At 42.0% G+C, this 20,521-nt stretch overlaps 1 protein-coding gene across 1 annotated transcript in view; it reads right to left on the reverse strand.

Annotated features, from left to right (window-relative positions):
• The window catches only part of LOC119950873 (disintegrin and metalloproteinase domain-containing protein 12), a 451,211-nt gene extending 446,006 nt beyond the window's left edge, over positions 1–5,205 (reverse strand). Inside the window, 1 exon segment of the mRNA XM_038773759.1 lies at positions 4,733–5,205. Within this exon segment, the coding sequence (XP_038629687.1) occupies positions 4,733–4,895 (163 nt within the window). The 5' untranslated portion in view covers positions 4,896–5,205.
• Between the last annotated feature and the right edge of the window lie 15,316 nt (positions 5,206–20,521).

Raw genomic sequence — 20,521 nt, forward strand, 5'->3', positions numbered from 1 at the left:
GGAAGAGAAGCTACTGCAAGTGATTCCCTTGCTGCAAATAGACAGATGAGAATTAAACCAGGTGACAGTAGTCCCACCCAGCTGGATGATGATGGAGAGAGTTTGGAGGAAAACTGCGTGATCAATGATGCCATAGGCTGCAGGTAGAACAAGATGGAAGGATATTACCATTCACACAGCATGCCATTTGCGACTTTGAAACAAACTGTTTCGATTCTCTGGCAGGGGCATATATTGGAGAGATTCAAATATGGATTCCCAGGAAAGATGGGCCTGGATTTAGGGGACAACAAGGTATTCAAGGAGTTTGGAATGGAAAGGCAAGGTCATGATATGGTAGTAGCTTCTGAGAATGGAGGGAATAAGACATTTTTTGAGGAGAGGAGTGATGACAACAGATTTGAATGAGGGGGACACAGGATAGGAGAAGGTAAAACTACTCACAATATCAACTAACATGAGGGGCAAGGATGGAAAATAAGAATAATCTTTATTAGTGTCACAAGTAGGTTTACATTAACACTGCAATGAAATTACTGTGAAAATCCCTTCATCGCCACACTCTGGCATTTAGGTACACAGAGGAAGAATTCAGAATGTCCAATTTACCTAACAAGATATCTTTCAGAACTTGTGGGAGGAAACCGGAGCACCCAGAGGAAGCCCACGCAGACATGGAGAACCTGAAGTCGGGAGGTCAGCAGTTTAGTGAATCAAGATAGCAGGAGGTGATCTCATGACAAGGTGAGCTCCAAGAGGGCATGAGAAAACATAGGAGAGAAACTCATGAAAGATAGGACAGAGGGGAACCTTACTTTTTCTCACCTTGTTAACCTATCCATTCATTGTTTTCTTTCTTGTGTACTTATTTAGATGGATGCATTTAATGGGAAGGTATTTGCCTCCATCACTCCAAGTGGTAGCAAGTTCCATTCTAAGTAAAGAGAGTTGCATTTACAACGCAGTGGCACAATAATTACTATTTCAATTTTGAAGTTGGATACCAACCTGCATTGTCAGCCCTCACCATTCTTTCGACCACTACCATTCCAAAAAAGGGCAATCACACACCACTTCAGTTTGACACTGCAGCACACCAACATTATGTTCAAGCGTCTGGGGTATTGTTCCTGCCCCTCATGGCCCACAGGCAATGCCAGAAAAATCACTTGCCTTCTGCAACTGGACTTTCCTGTCTCCGTTATGCTAGATTTTCCTGTCTCCGTTACGCTATTGAGCTTCCCAGACCTGGGACATTTAATAGGGCTCACAACTGCACTAATGGAACCTGATTTAAATATTATAATAAAATGTTCCACCTCTTCGAGACAGGACAAACACAAGCCTCACAATCGAACTGCTGTAAAAACTGCAACATTCACATGTATTGTAGGATGAGGACACAGTTCCCTAATTCTTTTTATTTGAACCAACCACCACCCACAGACCCTAATCCACCCCTGGTGGGGAGGTTATCAATTCCAGAATGTCTGGCATACCTCTTGAACACTTGATATAACCCAGATCATATTTACATGAACATTTGCCCTGCCCCACCCCCATCCCGAATGCTCATCTCAAAACATTTAATTTTATAGATTTCCACAATATTTTGCTTTTATTTCAGCTGAACCTTATGTACCTCAGCTTCTATGTGCTGTTATTCTTGACCTTATGTGTCCTCACCCAGCATAAGGGTGGGAAATGAACAGACTACTTTCATTTCAGTAAGTGTGTACTTCAGTCATAATTGTAAAAGGTTTACACCTACCCAGCACCTGCAAATTAAGACACATAAGGTTGATTATGTTTATGTAACAATTTTTATTAAATAATGCGTAAAGTTCAGGCTGAAATGAACAAAGGCAGTCTTTGTGACAGCCCAAATGATCTGTTGAGGTTGAACATTTGAGTTGGAACAATAATTAGATGGAATAGCTGGTGCACTTTTGCACAATCAGAAGTTAGTTTTGGTGTAATAGTGGCAATTTTGATATTCTCTGCCAATTGGCCTAAAGTCAGGCACGAGAGGAAACATCCTGTATGGCTGGGTTTAGCAATGCCCCATTCCCTGTACAACCTTAAACGCTCCACTGTTTCTATCAGTGTTGTGCAATAACTTCAAAATATTGGCCATTCATAAAGTGCTCTTTAGAGGGGCAAAACAGTTACTAACAAGGGTGCAATATTCCTCCAAACTCTTATCCAAGCCAGTGTTGTGGCAACGCTGCTATCATTCTCTGATGAAGAAACTATGGTTTAATGGAAAATTGACATTAATGTTAATATTACTTTTCTATGTGTTCTCTAAAGAATTTCAATGTTTCTTTTTACCTTCTCTATTTTGGCAAAGCGCATCATTTATTAATTAGGAAGGCCAGCAGATGACTTGCTCATAGACTTATGTCATGTCATTGTGTAACCAATTCAAGTTATCTGATAGAAGCTCCAGTGACTTGCCCTTTGACTTTACCTCACTCTCTGTGGGGAAGTGCCTGCCCTCTTAGCAGCATCTCCTATACTTGCCAACAGGGATGGAAAGCTCATTGTCTGCCGAGTCAAGGGAATAAATGTGTACTATTTGGCATAATACACTGGAGCTTCATCATCCCATGCAACAGTAGCGGTAGCATTGCCTCTTTCAGAATTAAGCTTGCTAATATTGGAATGAAATGCTAATTACAATTAAGAATTTTGAATCCCTACAGTGCAGAAGCAGGCCATTCGGCCCATCAAGTCTGCACCAACCCTCCGAAAGAGCATCCTACCTAGGCCCACTTTCCCGCCCTATCCACATAACCCCACCTAACCTGCACATCTTTGCACACTAAGGGGCAATTGAGCATGGCCAATCCACCTAACCTGCACATCATTAGACTGTGGGGGAAAACTGGAGCAGCCAGGGGAGAAAATGTAAACTCCACACAGTCACCCAAGGCTTGAATTGAACCTGTGTCCCTGGCAGTGTGAGGGAGCAGTGCCTCCCAAATTCACAAATAAAAACAGCTCATTGCTACAGAAAGTATCACAATTCCAATAAAATTGGGCAATGGCCGATAATTAAATATTTTGTTCTGCGACTTCCCTATGCAAAACATTGAAACCATATTTGAAAGGCAACCAATTGAACCCTAACCTTCTTCATATCTATTCAAACAATTCAAGACTATGCAGACTACCAAAATCAAAAATTCTGCTTTAAAGAGAGGAATTATTTAAGCAATTTTACGCAAAAGAAACGATAGAGAAAATTCCAAGTCCTAACAACATTCATTTTCATTGCAGAGAAAAATAATCAGCTGATTACTACAATTACTTGATCTGGGGAGGTAATTAGCCCTTGAAATGAGACACCAAATTCATTGTACAGACTCTCCGGCCTGTGGAAGGGATGATGGTTCAATTTAGCATTTGATAAAAGATAAAGGTGGTGTAGTTGAACATATAGGAGACCACTACCACATCCCTGTTAACACTGGACATAGAATCATGCATAATTAATAGATAAAGTGATTGTTGTCCTGTTACCAAGTTGAGCTGCAACCAAACATCTGTCTAACTTAGCAACTTCATGGAATACTGAAGATGTTTTAAGTCAACTTTATATTATTTCACTGGGCTAAAACATTGGTGAATATTTCTCTTACCCTGATGACTAAGGGGGATGCTGACCTTCCCTTGCAGCATTAAGGTCAGCAGTGAAAACTAACATATTATACTGTTGCATGGAGGAGGGGCTCTTGTGGCTTATATATGTAAGTGTTGGTCAGTGCTGGTCACACACTGAAGGAAGAGATGGGTGAGAGTGGTCTAATAGTGACATTTCATTAGGGTATCAAAACTAAAGTTCTATACAATACTTAACTAATAAGATCAAGGCCATGATGAGGTGCAATGTATTTTACAGTTATTGTATGTATTTATGGAGAACATGAATTGGATTCAATTTGAATTCGAATTGTTTTGTTTGGAGCAAGCGACGAGATGGATTAGGAGCTTACCCTGTCCACTCTGCACTTTGGCTTTGGAACTTAGACTGTAATGTTTTTAAAGTTCCATACAATGCTACATGTATTTCATATTTCTAAATGAGATTCTTAATGAAGGACGGTGTATTCAATCGCTGATTCCATCCAAAAGTGCAACAAAAATCACTTTTTAAAAAGTTCTGTTACCTCTGCAAGTGAAATAAGCATGAGTTAACTAGACGAACGCTAACACATAAGAATAGTTGGACCGAAGCTTTTTCCAACTCCTAGCACATTAAAACGGCCATTAGATTTCCGATTCAGCGCACTAAGTGTAACAAAGCAGAACTGCTCTGCGCTGTAAAAGATGCCGACTAGACAGGAGAAGAAAATAATTATTAGATCTGGCAATCAACCCCTCAGCAGCCAACAATCTGATACTGGAAATGGACCAAGCGACAGGAAGCCAGTCTGGTTCATAGTTACCAGGGCACGAATCACATTGATCCGATACATATCTCCCGGGATACCAAGTAAACTGTCTCTAGTTGATGTGGTGCAGGGGAGAAAAGTTTTGTTACCAATGTGCTTTGATTAATTCAAATAGGAGCCAGATGCTGCAACGGCCACTGGATGGCTGCGAGTGAAGTGAATTAGTAGCGAGGGGGAGGTTGCACTGCACGTAAAATCCCCAGCAAGGGGAACAGACAAAAAGTTCTTCTGAGAGTCTAAATAAATATAAATACATTGAAAATAAATCTCACCCTCTTTCGATGCAACGAAGGCATCGGTCACGCTGATAAAAACATACAGTATTTGCAGCCTTGCTGCCAAAGCATTGCGCCCAAGTCTTCTTGTCATCTTGTGCAGACTGTGAGATAACTTTGCGATCGTTTCATCTGAGTGGAGGAGGGAGATCAGCAGCATAATATAGAGGGAGCCCAGATCAGGACGTGGGAGATTTCCGGCAGAGGGGTCACTCGCCTCATGCAAGCCCTCCCAGGCTGGGCAGGATCGCGGTTCCTGTCACAAAGTTCACTTGGGACAAAGGGCTGCAAAGACATGTGTCCCTAACGCGGCTGGCCAGGGCTCGGTCGTCACCGATTCATGTGCCCCCAGACCCAAAAGACGGCAAGAGCCCGCTCCGGATTGCCACATTAGCAGCTTCTTTCCTCCCAAGGCAGGCGGGCAGGCAGGCTGCCTCCCCGACCACAAAGGCGGCCTTCCGCCAGGTCCTAGCGCCCGCCGTCTACACTGCTGCTGCTGCGGCCAGTTTGAAAATATGAATGGACCAATCCTACTGACGTAATCAAAACAAAGAGTCTCCTTCACCCTCTCTCAACCGGCTCCGTGGGCAACAACAACAAAAAATACTATTCACCCCCCGGAGGAGAACAGCGCGGCGTCCTTGGCGAACTCTTTCACAAGACTTTGGATTTGTGAAAGTTTTTCACAAGCAGCAGACTGCGAGAGATTGGGATTTCAGTGCAAACCAAAAAGTGCTGAGTGGCGCCGGTTATTGGCAATGTGTGCGTCTGTGTGGGTGGCGATCTTTAATGGATGGGAGAAGTCTGCATTTCTCCTGCTTGCAACTTATTTTGCTCCCGCCAGCAAACCTTTGCAAAACTTCACAGAGAAATGGAGAGAGTTTGATCTCAGTGGCACAAAGGGAAATGAGCTCGCCCGCCACCAACATCTCTTTCCCCCTCCCACTCAAACTGGTATCTGACAGAAAACCGTAACACGTTTTAATCACCGCGTTGCTGAACTCGCACTCAGACCTGATACACTTTTAATGAAATAACCTAGCTTGTTAAAATTGAAACAACATTGTGTAGCAAAAAAGTTTACAGAAAGCGTAACTGCAGTCCGAGGCGGCAGACCTGCAACGCGGGGCATACAGCATTTTACAACCACAGTCTTCACTATATATAACACACGGTTGTCTTGAACGCTCATTGTCCCATGACACTGGCTGAAGAGGAGGGAAATCTCCCAGTGTCAAAAGTTGTTCCCACCAACCAGCAACTCCAAAAACTAACTTGACTCATGCAAAGTTGCTGCCCCGTTTGTCCACGTAACTTCAGACTAATTCTGAGATATGACTTCAGACGCATGAGGTGATATATAAATCATTCTTTTTAGTATTTACCATAGACCGGCCTCAGAATGGCTAAAATTGCACTATACTGTGATTGCCCCAGCATTTCATGTTGTTCTAAGTTGTATGCATGTCTGCTTCCATGGATGGAAAGGACCCTGCTCTCCTAATTACCCTTTTCAATGCTAGCAGAGAACGGATAATTTACTTAATCATGGCATTACTGCAGATGCTCCAATCTACGTTTATGAAGTGCAGAGGGCCCAGCGGTTCAACGGAGCATATTTAAACAGCTGTCCAACTCATGCACAGTCGTCATTCAGCTGGGAGCGCTCTTTCTTCTGAGTTAAAAGTTTGAGGTTCAAATCGTGCTCAAAGGCGTGCTCACAAAAATCGACGCTTCAGTGCCGTACTGTGGGAATGTGGCATTGGCGAACCGGATGCTAAATTAAACCAAGCCTCTGTCTACTCTCGCAAATGGATGCAAAAGATCCCAAAGCACAATTTAAATTTTTTTTTAGAGTACCCAATTCATTTTTTCCAATTAAGGGGCAATTTAGTTTAGCCAATCCACCTACTCTGCACATATTTTGGTTGTGGGGGCAAAACTCACGTAAACACGGGGAGAATGTTCAAACTCCACACAGTGAGTGACCACCAAAGCACAATTTTAAATAAATAAAATAATCTTTATGATTGTCATGTGTAGGATAACATTACACTGCAATGAAGTTACTGTGAAATCCCCTAGTTGTCACACTCAGGTGCCTGAAGGAGAATTCAGAATGTCCAATTCACCGAATACGCACGTCTTTCAGGACTTGTGGGAGGAAACCCACGCAGAAACGGGAAGGACGTGCAGACTTCGCACAGATAGTGACCCAAGCGGGAATCAAACACGGAGCCCTGGCGCCGTGAAGCAACAGTGCTAACTATTGTGCTGCCTTGCCGTCCTTTGAACAGCAGGGAAGTTCTCCCTGATGTGTAGACCAATGTTTGTCCCTCAAATCAACAACACTGAAACAGGCTATCAGGCGCCATCATGCTTTTAAAGAGCTGCTGTGTGCATATTGGGGTCCCTGTGACCCACATTACAATTCTGTTACACTTTGAAAGAGCACTTCATTGGCTATAGAGCACTCTGGGTTGCCTTGAGGGTGTGAAAGGTGCTATATTAATTAAGTCTTTATTTTCACAGGGTGGCACAGTGGGTGGCACCCCTATTTCTGAGCTAAAGGTTTTGGGTTCAAGTCCCACCCAGGACGTGATGGCCAAGGAATGTTCGGAATACAGCCAACAGGTTGAGTATCAACCTGCAAAAGCCTTACAACACACGCCAATGGCAGGCGGTAAGAGTGGGAGAGACTCCCAGTCAGCCATGCTTTGTGTGGAGTGGCGGCCCTCAAACCATAAGTCTCTGCCGACTGAGTAAAACCAGTTTGAGGAAAACTAGCTATGGAATCTAGGTGTGAGAAAAGAAACAACAGCTGCCAGCAGGTAACTGCAGACATTCCAGTGCGAAATGATTCTCAGATCACTGAGCTTTCCTGGGTTTAGATATGAAAATGAGACCTATTATTACTGTGTAAGGGCCCTCCCTTTGACTCCCTTTTTTCTCCATTATTTTTGCTGTTATCATTTTGATCCATGGATGCTTAACGGATATGTATCTCTAAGTCGACCAGGGGAAATGAGGGACTTGAAAGTTACAACATAGTACACTGTGCTAGCTTTGGACAGCAAAACTCAGACATTTTGGCACCCGAGAGATAAGGTGGGTCATGGTTCTAATGGTTGGCTGGTGGCCAATGAATTGGCCAAAAGGCCCTATTCTGTCTGGTAACAGGTGGTGATTGGTTCCTACCTGACTTCAATGATTTTCAGAGACCCAAGGAAAGAAGACTTGGAGACCTTTTTCTTCAAAAATGCTGCTGTATTTCTGAAACTGCAAAGATGAATGAATCTACAATAAAACCCAACACAGACTGGAAAGCAGAAATTGCAACCGGAAAGCGTGCTTAAAGACAAACATGTGAAACAAAGACTCTTTATTCTTTTACTTAATATGTTTACCCCTCTCCTCCTCTGTGTTTGTTTGTCTAGAGTGTGCATATAGAGGGTGGGGGCAGGTGGGGGACTAGGAATTAGACAACAGATAACCAGTTGTATTTGCTGCATATTTCATTATAATTTTTGTTATAAATTTAAAAAATTGTGTTTAAATTTGCAAATCCGGTGACTGTAATTATTGGGAACCAAGGGCCAAAGACTTCAGGTATTTTTACAAGATTTATTTATTAATTTCAATTGTGTTGCGATTCCAGATCAAATGAGGCTGGAATTGACTGCGCATTAGCCCAGGGGGTCATAACAACTGTCACATACACATTGATGTGCATCAACAAGGAAGTGGCTATGTTAATGGAGCATTAAAATGAATGTTGTATCAGCACAGGCAGCACAGTAGCATAGTGGTTAGCACAGTTGCTTCACAGCTCTGGAACCCAAGTTGGATTCCCGGCTTGGGCGACTGTCTGGGCGGAATCTGCACGTTCTCCCCTTGACTGCATGGGTTTCCTTTGGGTGCTCTGGTTTCCTCCCACTGTCCAAAGATGTGCAGGTTAGGTGGATTGGCTATGCTAAATTGCCCGTAGTATCCAAAAAAGGTTAGTGGGATTATGGGGATATAGTAGAGGTGTGGGCAGTGGCGGACTGGCCAGGGTGTCAGCTTGCCCGATGGCAAGTGGGCCCCTGATGAAGTGGGCCCCCTATATCAAATAAAAATGCAACACAGAAACAAACACAGACAACTGTTTTAGTAATAAAAAGGAATAAGAAAAAAAGAGAACAGGACACAAATAAGCAGTGCCTGAAAAGGAACGAAGAAGGGGAGGTAGTGGAAGGATGTGGAATAGGGGGGCCCGGGTCGGGCATAATTAAGGAAATTCCATGTTTTCAGCAAGAGTGTGTGAATTTAAAGATAAAGTTACAATTCGTGATTTGAGATGGTCGGCAACTTCAAAGGATATCAAGCAGTAGTCTTGGTTCAGCCGGTACATCGGTCCGGGGCACGGAGAGCCAAGAAGGGGCCCGTGAATCTCTGAAGGGCCCTTAAAAATTATAATTAATTAGATAAATAAATCTCCAACTTCTTTCCTGAGATTTGTATTCTAACTTAATAAAATATAATTGTTTTTAAAAAGAGCAATACCAAATAAAAATGCAATAAAGAAACAAACAAATAATCACTCAGTGTATGAAGGAACGAAGCAGTGTTAAACGGATGTGAAAAGGAGTGGAGGGGGGGGGGGGCTGGTTCACCCGGGTCAGACATAGTTGGAAATCCACGTTTTGAGCAAGTGTATGTGAATTTAAAGATAAAGTTACAGTTCGTGATTTGAGATGGTCGGCAGCTTGAAAGGATATCAAGCAGTACATAGGGTCGTGAGGTTACCGAAAAGGAGAAGCGGTACCTTTGACCCTGAATCATGAGGTCAAAGATATTGAAGTGATAAGCAATGATCGGTAAACTAAAAGGGTTGCGACTTGTAACACTACACTGGTATCAAACTGGACATGTTAACTTTGGTCGTGGGACCATTCTTAATGTCTTACTATAGTCGGACCAAACTTCTAAGTTTCAACAGTTGTCTCAGTTGCTTGCTGGTATGAACACTGGACAGTGGATTGTCTCTCTTCTGAAGCTGCATAGGCCACAGTAGTATTGACTAATGAACATAGCCTATTGAAGTGTAAGTAAGTTATTTTATATTTTTTTATCAAGTAGGGGTTTATCTGGCGTTCCTTCAAGTTATTCCTGTAATCATCAATATTCATTTTTCCCAATGTGGGCTATTTTTAATTAAGTTTTTATTTCAGGAATATTACCCCTACCAGCATGGAAAAGAAAAAGCATAAATCTGGGTCACTAAAACGCAAAGAACAAAAAGAAGCAGAAAGGAAGGAATCAGCCAAGCGATTCAGGCCTATTACAGAGTTTATAATACCACAAGCACAATTCACATCAATATCCAGTTCTGCAACAAATAATCAAGAAGCAAGAAACAATGCTCATGGTGATGATGCAATGACATGCGAGTTACAAGAACAGAGAAGAGCTACTTTGAATGTAGAGACAAATACAAGTGCATCCATTACTAATCAACCCAGGCCCAACATTTCTTCTGGCTTCCTTGTTCCGGTATCTGTACTGCCTGTAGTTGCAACATCTGAACACATAGCTTCAACTAGTGACAGGGAATCAGATATTCCTTCAAGCATAAATGACTTGGTTTCTGAAGCACATCCTGTAAATGAACCTACGCAAGAAAATGAAAAATCAATTACTGGAATCTTCCAATATCCATCACGAGCAAAGCTAAAACAGTTTTTTGCTGAACATCCACTTCAGCCACTTGATGATCTGCCATTTGATGCTCGTTTGTATGAGAGGAAAATTATGAATGACTCAGTCCCAAGAAAATGGCTAACTTATAACAAAGAAAATAGATGCTTATATTGTTCATATTGCTTAGCCTTTGAGTTTCCCAACACTTGTAATCCATCACCCTTTGTACGTGGCTTTAGTGACTATAGGCGTATTAGCCAGAGCTTGACTTTACATGAATCGACAACAACACATGTCAGAAATGCTCAGCAATATATCAGGGTGGTTAATGATGGCACCTTAGATAAATTTTTTGCAGCATCACTAATTAAAAGGAAAGAAGAAGTATTGGAGCAGAGAAGTATTGTCATGAGGATTATAGAAATCATAAAGATATTAGGCAAGCAAGCACTTCCTTTTCGAGGTCACAGAAATGAATCGGCCTACACGCTAGATAATGAGGTTCTGAATCATGGAAATTTTTTAGCTACAGTGCAGTTGATGTCAAAATATGATCCCATTATGGCAACTCATGTTTCTGCAGTGCAAAACAAGTCTAAACAAAGAATCAAACGATTAGAGCAACAAGGAAAGGCTCAAAGTAAAGGCCGTGGTGGACTTGTTACATACCTGAGTAAAACAACTATAAGCATGTTAATCAAAATTATGAAGAATATGATACAAGAAAGAATTAGTCATGAAGTTTCTCAAGCAAAATATTATTCTATTCAGGTTGATTCAACACAAGATAATTCATCCATCGATCAGTTTAGCATTATTATTCGGTATGTGCTTAAAGGTATTATCTGTGAGCGACTACTTTCAGTTGTGCCAAGTAATGATGGTACAGGACAGGGACTTTTTGATCTATTGATTGAAACATTACAGCATCTTAAAATTGACCCCCAAAAATGTTTATCTGATAGCACAGATGGCGCTGCAAGCTACCATGGCCAGTATAATGGTTTACAAAGTAAAATTGCTGATGTGGCTGATCAACATGTTCATATATGGTGCTATGCCCATGTCTTGAATTTGGTGATAACTGAAACATGTGTGCCTGCAGTTTCTTTTTTCAATTTGCTCCAGAATATAGCAACTTTTGTGAAAGCATCATACAAGAGAATGGCTGTATGGATAGAAGTTGTTGGAAAACATCTAGGACAAGAAAAAATGAAATGATTAAAGCTAATTGGTGAGACCAGATGGTCAGGAAAATCCAATGCAGCAACAACTATATTTGGACGTTTTGATGATGCCGCTGCCAGTACTTTCGTAAATCTATTGACATGCTTATCATTGATACAAGATTCAGAAAAGTTTGATGCAAAAACAAAACATGAAGCAAATGTTTTACTTCAAAGTCTTCTAAAGTTTGAAACCATATTGACAGCATTTACTTACTTGGATATATTTGAAACTACAACCCCGTTATCAAGTTATCCACAGACAAGTGGTTTAGATATGTTTACTGCATGGAGTTTGGTAGATTCAGCTACAACAAAGTTGAAGGAACAGACAAGAACATTTGATAACGTTCACAGCAAGGCTTTGGAATTTGTAAATAAATATAATGACAGGATTTCACAGAGGAATATGGATGAAAATCAAACATTGGAAATTGATGCGTTGGAAACAGCATTGCCAGTTAAGAGGCAGAGGAAGAAGAAAAGAATGGCAGATGAGCTTATTGATGATGAAAGAAATTCCTCAGATTCTCTAGCTGATTTTTGAGTAAATGTGTTTAACCTAATAATGGATCGCATTGTCCAATCACTAGAATCATGGTTTGTACAACACAAATAGTTGTATAAAGATTTGTCCTGTTTGGACCCAGCAAAGTTTAAAACTATTGCAGAGAAGGGCCTTGAAGATGAAGCATTGGAAGGTATTATTAAGCTGTTTCCACAAATCAGCAAAGATCAAGTAATATTGGAATTGTTTTCTTTTGCTTCAAACTTTGATGTATTAAAGCTATTGCTTAATGATGGTGAGAATATGGATTCCAGTTGCAACAATTGTAAAATTTGCAGCACTTGCCCATCGTGTGTACTAAAAATTCTGGCATCCAACAGACTTCATGACAAGGCATATGATAACCTTTATGAACTTTATAAAGTCATCTGCACACTATTAGTTACTCAAGTCCAATGTGAGAGGACATTTTCAAAGCTAAATATCATAAAGACAAGGTTAAGAAATTCGCTGTCTGAGGAGAATTTGGAATCATACATGTTGCTATCCATTGAAAAGGAATTGTTAGATGAATTGGATGCAGAAGCAATTATTGGCAGATTCGCACAATCATCTAGCGAACACAAACGATTGCTCTTAATATAGTGGACTGCATGCAATGCTCTATTGTACTTTTGAACTATCTGTTAATGTGTAAATTGTGCAGTAAACTATTTAAAAATATCAACCAATTACTTAAAATTTAAAAATATAAACAAAAACTTCAATTATAACATTCCGTATTTACATTTGGTATCTACTGCTAGTAATATGTACAGTACATGTACACTGTAATTACTAAGAAATACACATTTTTTTCCACAAACATTTTATTTGTACCCTTTTTTCCATATGTATTTTTTGAAAATTTTATTTATTCGTTATGAAAATTAAATGATAGCATTGTAGTTGTGGGTGGGCCCCCTTTGTCTCCTGACAACCAATATTTTTAGACCCAGTCCGCCACTGGGTGTGGGGATAGGGTGGAGGTATGCGGTTAGATAGGGTGCTTTTTCCATGGGCCGGTGCTGACCCGATGGGCCGAATGGCCTCCTTCTGCACTGTAAATTCTAATGAAATGAAGCTCCAATATTTCAACTAGATACCTGTAGGCTACAGGCTAAAAAGAAACATCTACAAATAGAATTGGCAACAAGCAAAAAAGCTGCATATATCTGAAATTAAAAACAAGAACAGAAAATGTTCAGACCATTCAACATCTTGGAGAGAGCAATTCTGTAATCCTAACACCCGAGGCAGACTTTCAATTAAAAATACAGTGCTGCACCCCAGCCAATGGGCTGGCCCCATATGGAATGGCAACTGTTGTGGTGGGAGCTCTAAATTTGCTGATAGGCTCAAGAGTGAGCCGATCAGCAGGCAATGCAGAATAACATCTGACTATTATTGGTGGCCTCCCCTTTAGAGTGGGAAAACAGTTTGCCGGACGTTGGGAGGTGGTGGAGACAAAGAGCAGATCAGACATGGATCTCCAGAAATGGTGTGAAGTTTCTGAACTTTCTTTGAGTGAATGTGCAAAGCAGCAGCTAGGTTTCTGTTATTTGGTCTGGCGGGCAGCCTAAGCCAACCTAACATTGGGGTGTGAGCCCGTGAAACCTTCATTCAGGTGAGGAGGAGGCACTGGACAATGGCCAACGGCCGTCGAGGGGGGCCTCCAGGCCAGGGTTGAAGAGGGTGGATGGACAAACAACCAAAAAGAACAAAGGCCACCAGACCAGATAGCCAACATCAGCAGCCAGACAGACAGCCAGGAGCACACGTAGTCATCGAGAGTTGAGGCTCGAGGCCCGTCCACCTGAGTGAGACAAGAGGTGAGCAGGACAGCAGTCAGGTGGTGCGAAGAAGGCCAGGCAAGTGCAGGAGTCTTGTCCCAGGTAATCGGGGAGCAGCAGCCAGCAGGAGCGGGGTGACTCTGTCAGAGTCAGAGGCCAGCCAGGCATTAGGGCTGAGAGTGGAGGGCTTGGCAGCAGCTGTTGATGGTCAAGAGGGTGCTGATGGGCTGGCCAGTGGCTGGATCAGATTTGTCCCGCTTTTTGTGGGCAATTTTCCACATTGTTGGGTAGATGCCAATGTTGTAGTTGTATGGGAACAGCTTGTCTAGAGGTGCAGCAAGTTCTTGAGCACAAGTACCATTGCCAGGATGTTGTCTGGACCTATAGCCTTTGCAGTATTCAGTGCCTTCAGCCATTTCGTGACATCATATGGAGTGAATCAAATTGGCTGAAGACTGGCATCTGTGATGCTGCAGATATAGGCAGGGGTTCACTCAGCACTACTGGCTGAGGATTGTTGCAAATCGTTCAGTCTTATCTTTTGCACTGGTGTAGTGGGCTCCTCCATCATTGAGAATGGGGATATTTCTCAAGCCTCCTCCTTCAGTTAGTAGTTTAAATGTCTACCACCATTCATGACTGGAGGTGGCAGGACTGAAGAGCTTAGATCAGATCCATTGGCAATGGAATGGCTTCACTCTGAGATGCTTCCACTGTTTGGCACACTAGTTTTGTATTGTAGCTTCATCAGGTTGACACACCATTTTTAGTTATGCCTAGTGCTGGCCTGTCATGCCCTCCAGAATTCTTCATTGAACCAATGTTGATCCCCCGGCTTGATGGTAATGGCAGAGTGAGGGATATGCAGGGCCATGTGGCCGCAGATTGTGATTGAATATAACTCTCCTGCTACTGATGGCTTGCAGCACCTCATGGATGTCAAGTTTTAAGCTGCTAGATCTGTTGTGAATTTATCCCATTTAGCATGGTGGCAGTGCCACACACACACAGGAAGATGGGACTTGTGCTTTACAAGGACTATAAGATGGTCACCTCTACCTACACTGTCATGGACAGATTCATCTGTGACAGATAGTTTTCTGAGGACAAGGTCCAGTAGGTTTTTCTCACTTGTCAGTTCTTTCCCGCTTGCTGCAGGCCCATTCTAGCAGAAATGTCCCTCAGGAGTCCGCTCCGTCAGTAGTGGTCCACCAATCTGTTCTTAGTGATAGATATTAAAGTCCCCCAACAAGTGTGCATTCTTGTCATCCTCAGTGGTATCTTCAAGTGGTGTTCAACATGGAAGAAGACTACTTGATCAGCTGATGGAAGGTGTCAGGTAGTAACCAGTAGGAAGTTTTATTTTCCATGTTTGACACGTTATGAGCAGAGCTGATATTAAATGCTACGGTATTCCAAGACCCAGAAGGAAAACTTTGAATTCCTGCTCTCAACTGCATTTTGCGATTTGATATAATATGAGGAAAGATGTGAAGACCAGTGAAGAATGTCCTGGACTCTTTTGTGATAACTTTAAATAAAATAAATATTTCTGAAACAGTAAAACAGACAAGAAAGTCAACTAAAAATACACTTAACAACAATAATGACAATCTATGATCCAGGGTGGAATGGTTGCATAGTGGTTAGCATTGTTGCTTCACAGCGCCAGGGACCCAGGTTCGATTCCTGGCTTGGGTCATTGTCTGTGCAGAGTCTGCACATTCTCCCCCTGTATGCTTGGGTTCCTTTCAGGTGTTCCGGTTTCCTCCCACAAGTCCCGAAAGACTTGCTTGTTCGGTGAATGGAACATTCTGAATTCTTCCTCAGTGTACCCGAATAGGTGCTGTAGTGTGGTGACGAGGGGATTTTCACAGTAACTTTATTGAAGTGTTAATGCAAGCCTACTTGTGACACTAATGAGGATTATTATTAATATCTTTAAATTTACCCAGCTCCATACATCTATATTTTCCCAACCTCAGTGCTAAAACTCCTCAAGTAATATCCCATAAATGTTAAGACAATATGCAACATCCAGCAATAGCTACCACACCAGGCACCTGTATCTTTTTGCATTTCTTCCTGTTATAACCTGCACGAGACCTATGGGGTTGGAGCAATCAACCTCTCCATGAGTCTCATTGAATATGAGCTCCCCCGCCAAAGAGACAGGTAATCCTAAATTATCTATAGGTAAGTTCTTTATAAAGTTGGCCAGGTATGGTATGTTTAATAAACACATGGGGAGTCCACTTCGTGTCTAGTAAGAACAAAGTTTTATTTACAATAATGATATATACACTACCCGATTAATCTCTGCCGGATTCATCTCTCTGGTTGTTGCCTTACTGGCCGACCTTATGTACAGAGATTAATTGAGATACGCCACCCCTAGCGGGGGAGCTTGTACTCCGCAAGGAGCATGGGGAAGACAAGCACCTCCACCCCGTAGGTCCCGTGTGGGATATTACAGTACTGACAGTTCAGACCCAGTTGGGATCAGTTATATATTGTAAATACTAGCGTGTGTTAATAAACCAAGTTTTCTTAACTCTACATGGTCTAGACTCATTTGTGGTCTACAAAACTTCCGATTTATAATAGAGACAACTGGCTTCTCAAAAAACAGGCTTTCTCCACGTTGTTGGGAGTTGATACTACTTCCTGCTCTGTTGGTTGCAATCTCAAAGAGCTTCTTTGCATAGAGTGAACTTGCCTCTGATAGACTCGTCTTTCATTTGATCTTCTCTTATCTGAACTGACCTTTTCAGAAGTTCTCTTAATTATCTTTATTACATGAGCTCAGCTTTTAGAATGTAAGTGTGAAACTCACCACATATTCCATTATTACCAACTTTCCTTTGGTGAACATTTGCTTAGGCTAATCAGCATTTTTGGGTCGGTTTTTTGGGTCGGTCTTCACAGTGGAAGACACAAATAACATGCCAGCAACTGATAGAAATGAGGCTATGACAGGTGAGGACCTTGAGAGGGTTGTTATCACTAAGGAGGTAGTGATGGGCAAGTTAATGGGGCTAAAGGTAGACAAGTCTCCTGGCCCTGATGGAATGCATCCCAGAGTGCTAAACGAGATGCCTGGGGAAATTGCAGATGCACTAATGCTGATTTACCAAAATTCACTAGACTCTGGGGTGGTCCCAGTGGATTTGAAATTAGCAAACGTGACACCACTGTTTAAAAAAGGAGGTAGGCAGAGAGCAGGAAATTATAGGCCAGTGAGCTTAACTTCGGTAGTAGGGAAGATGCTGGAATCTATTATCAAAGAAGAAATAGCGAGGCATCTGGATAGAAGTTGTCCCATTGGGCAGACGCAGCATGGGTTCATAAAGGGCAGGTCGTGTCTAACTAATTTAGTGGAATTTTTTGAGGACATTACCAGTGCAGTAGATAACGGGGAGCCAATGGATGTGGTATATCTGTATTTCCAGAAAGCCTTTGACAAAGTGCCACACAAAAGGTTGCTGCATAAGATAAAGATGCATGGCATTAAGGGTAAAGTAGTAGCATGGATAGAGGATTGGTTAATTAATAGAAAGCAAAGAGTGGGGATTAATGGGTGTTTCTCTGGTTGGCAATCAGTAGCTAGTGGTGTCCCTCAGGAATCCGTGTTGGGCCCACAATTGTTCACAATTTACATCGATGATTTGGAGTTTGGGACCAAGGGCAATGTGTCCAAGTTTGCAGATGGCACTAAGATGAGTGTTAAAGCGAAAGTGCAGAGGATACTGGAAGTCTGCAGAGGGATTTGGATATGTTAAGTGAATGGGCTAGGGTTTGGCAGATGGAATACAATGTTGACAAATGTGAGGTTATCTATTTTGGTAGGAATAACTGCAAACGGGATTATTATTTAAACAATAAAATATTAAAGCATGCCGCTGTGCAGAGAGACCTGGGTGTGCTAGTGCATGAGTCACAGAAAGTTGGTGCAACAGGTGATTAAGGAGGTAAATGGAATTTTGTCCTTCATTGCTAGAGGGATGGAGTTTAAGACTAGGGAGGTTATGTTGCAATTGTATAAGGTGTTAGTGAGGCCATACCTGGAGTATTATGTTCAGTTTTGGTCTCCTGACCTGAGAAAGGACATACTGGCACTGGAGGGTGTGCAGAGGAGATTCACTAGGTTAATCCCAGAGCTGAAGGGGTTGGATTATGAGGAGAGGTTGAGTAGACTGGGACTGTACTCGTTGGAATTTAGAAGGATGAGGGGAGATGTTATAGAAACATTTAAAATTATGAAGGGAATAGATAGGATAGATGCGGGCAGGTTGTTTCCACTGGCGGGGAAGTAGATTTAGGACTGAGTCTAGGAGGAACGTCTTCACCCAAAGGGTTGTGAATCTATGGAATTCCTTGCCCAGTGAAGCAGTTGAGGCTCCTTCATTAAATGTTTTTAAGGTAAAGATAGATAGTTTTTTGAAGAATAAAGGGATTAAGGGTTATGGTGTTCGGGCCGGAAAGTGGAGCTGAGTCCACAACAGATCAGCCATGATCTCATTGAATGGCGGAGCAGGCTCGAGGGGCCAGATGGCCTACTCCTGCTCCTAGTTCTTATGTTCTTATGATCCATCAACCAAGACAATTTGTCTTTCTTCAAATTTCCATTTTAAAAACAGCTTTTTTGTCCTTTGAACTTACACCCACTAAAACATATTCTGAATTATTGAATTTATCGTTTTCTTTTTTTATTTCGGTGCCCTAACACCTGATAGCATGAGACTTCATGGGGTCTGGAGTTGGTGTTGAGGACCCCAAGAGCAACTTTCTTCTTCCATTATATCACTGTGCTGTCACCTTTGCTAATGGTTATGGAGGATTGGATTTGCTTTTGGATTTTTTTTTATTGTCATGTGTACTGAGGTACAGTGAAAAGCATTTTTCTGCGAGCAGCTCAACAGATCACTAAGTGCATGAAAAGAAAAGGAAATAAAAGAAAATGCATAATAGGGCAACACAAGATACAGAATGTAATTACATAACACCGGTAACGAGTGAAGCATACAGAGATGTAGGTAGTGTTAATCAGGTCAGTCCATAAGAGGGTCGTGGGGAAGAAGCTGTTTGTGAGTGTTCGTGAGTGTTCTCAGACTTTTGTTTCTCCTGCTCGATGGGAGAAGTTGAAAGGGTGAGTAGGCTGGGTGGGAGTGGTTCTTGATTATGCTGCCTGCTTTCCTCAGGCAGTAGGAGGTGTAGATTGAGTCAATGGATGGGAGGCTGGTTTGTGTGATGGACTGGGCTGTGTTCACGACTCTCTGAAGTTTCCTGCGGTTTTGGGCCAAGCAGTTGCCATACCAGTCTGTGATGGATACAGATGGGGTGCTTTCTATAGTGCATCTGTAAAAGTTGGTCAGAATTAATGTGCACATGTCGAATTTCCTTAGTTTCTTGAGGAAGTATAGGTGCTGTTGTGCTTTCTTGGTGGTAGCGTTGACGTGGGTGGACCAGGACAGATTTTTGGAGATGTGTACCCCGAGGAATTTGAAACTATTAACCATCTCCACCTCGGTCCTGTTGATGCTGACAGAGGTGTGTATGATACTTTGCTTTCTGAAATCAATGACCAGCTCTTTAGTTTTGCTGGCATTGAGGGAGAGATTGTTGTCGCTGCACCACTCCACTAGGTTCTAAATCTCCCTCCTGTATTCTGACTCGTCAGTATTCAAGATCCGGCCCACTATGGTCATATCGTCAGCAAACTTGTAGATGGAGTTGGAACCAAATTTTGCCATGTAGTTATGTGTGTACAGGGAGTATAGTAAGGGGCTAAGTACGCAGCCTTGCGGGGCCCCGGTATTGAGGACTATTATGGAGGAGGTGTTGTTGTTTATTCTTACTGATTGGACATTGATTGTCAGGTATGGTGACTCAGTAAGGAGGACTCTGCAGGGCGTGTCATTACTGTTTCGATCAAAAGTAGGTTATCCATCTGATTTTATTTCTTTTGAGCTCTTTGTCACGATTTGGTACGACTGAGTGGGCTGTTCGGACATTTCAGAGGGCAGTTAAGAGGTGTGTTTGGAGTCATCTGTAAACCAGACCAGGCAATAATGCCAATATTCCTTCCCGAAGCAGGCATTAGCGAACCAAATGGGTTTTTTCTTGTTACACCAGTAAAGTAGCAATAATGACAATCGATGATGATAGTTTCATTACTGAGATCAGTTTTCAATTCCAGGTTAATTGATTGAATTCAAATTTCATCCACTACTATGTTGGGATTTGAACCCTTGTTCCTAGAGTACTAATCTCTGGATTGCTAGTCAAGTGATATTACCAGTCTACCACCTTGTTGGCAGTGATGATTTAACCTCAATGAAATCACCTTTATGGCTGGATATCTTTTTCTAACCACATCCAACTGCCTCCCAAATTGTGACTCAACGCTGAGTTGGCGAGACTCCAATTAACACAGCACTAGCTTGAATTTGTTGCATCATTTTTCTGAAGGTTCAAATATTTGAAATGTTGTATTATACAGCAGTTGTCTACAGTACTGCACAAGAACTTTATAGAT

This window comes from Scyliorhinus canicula, chromosome 16, assembly GCF_902713615.1.
Source record: "Scyliorhinus canicula chromosome 16, sScyCan1.1, whole genome shotgun sequence".
NCBI lineage: Eukaryota > Metazoa > Chordata > Chondrichthyes > Carcharhiniformes > Scyliorhinidae > Scyliorhinus > Scyliorhinus canicula.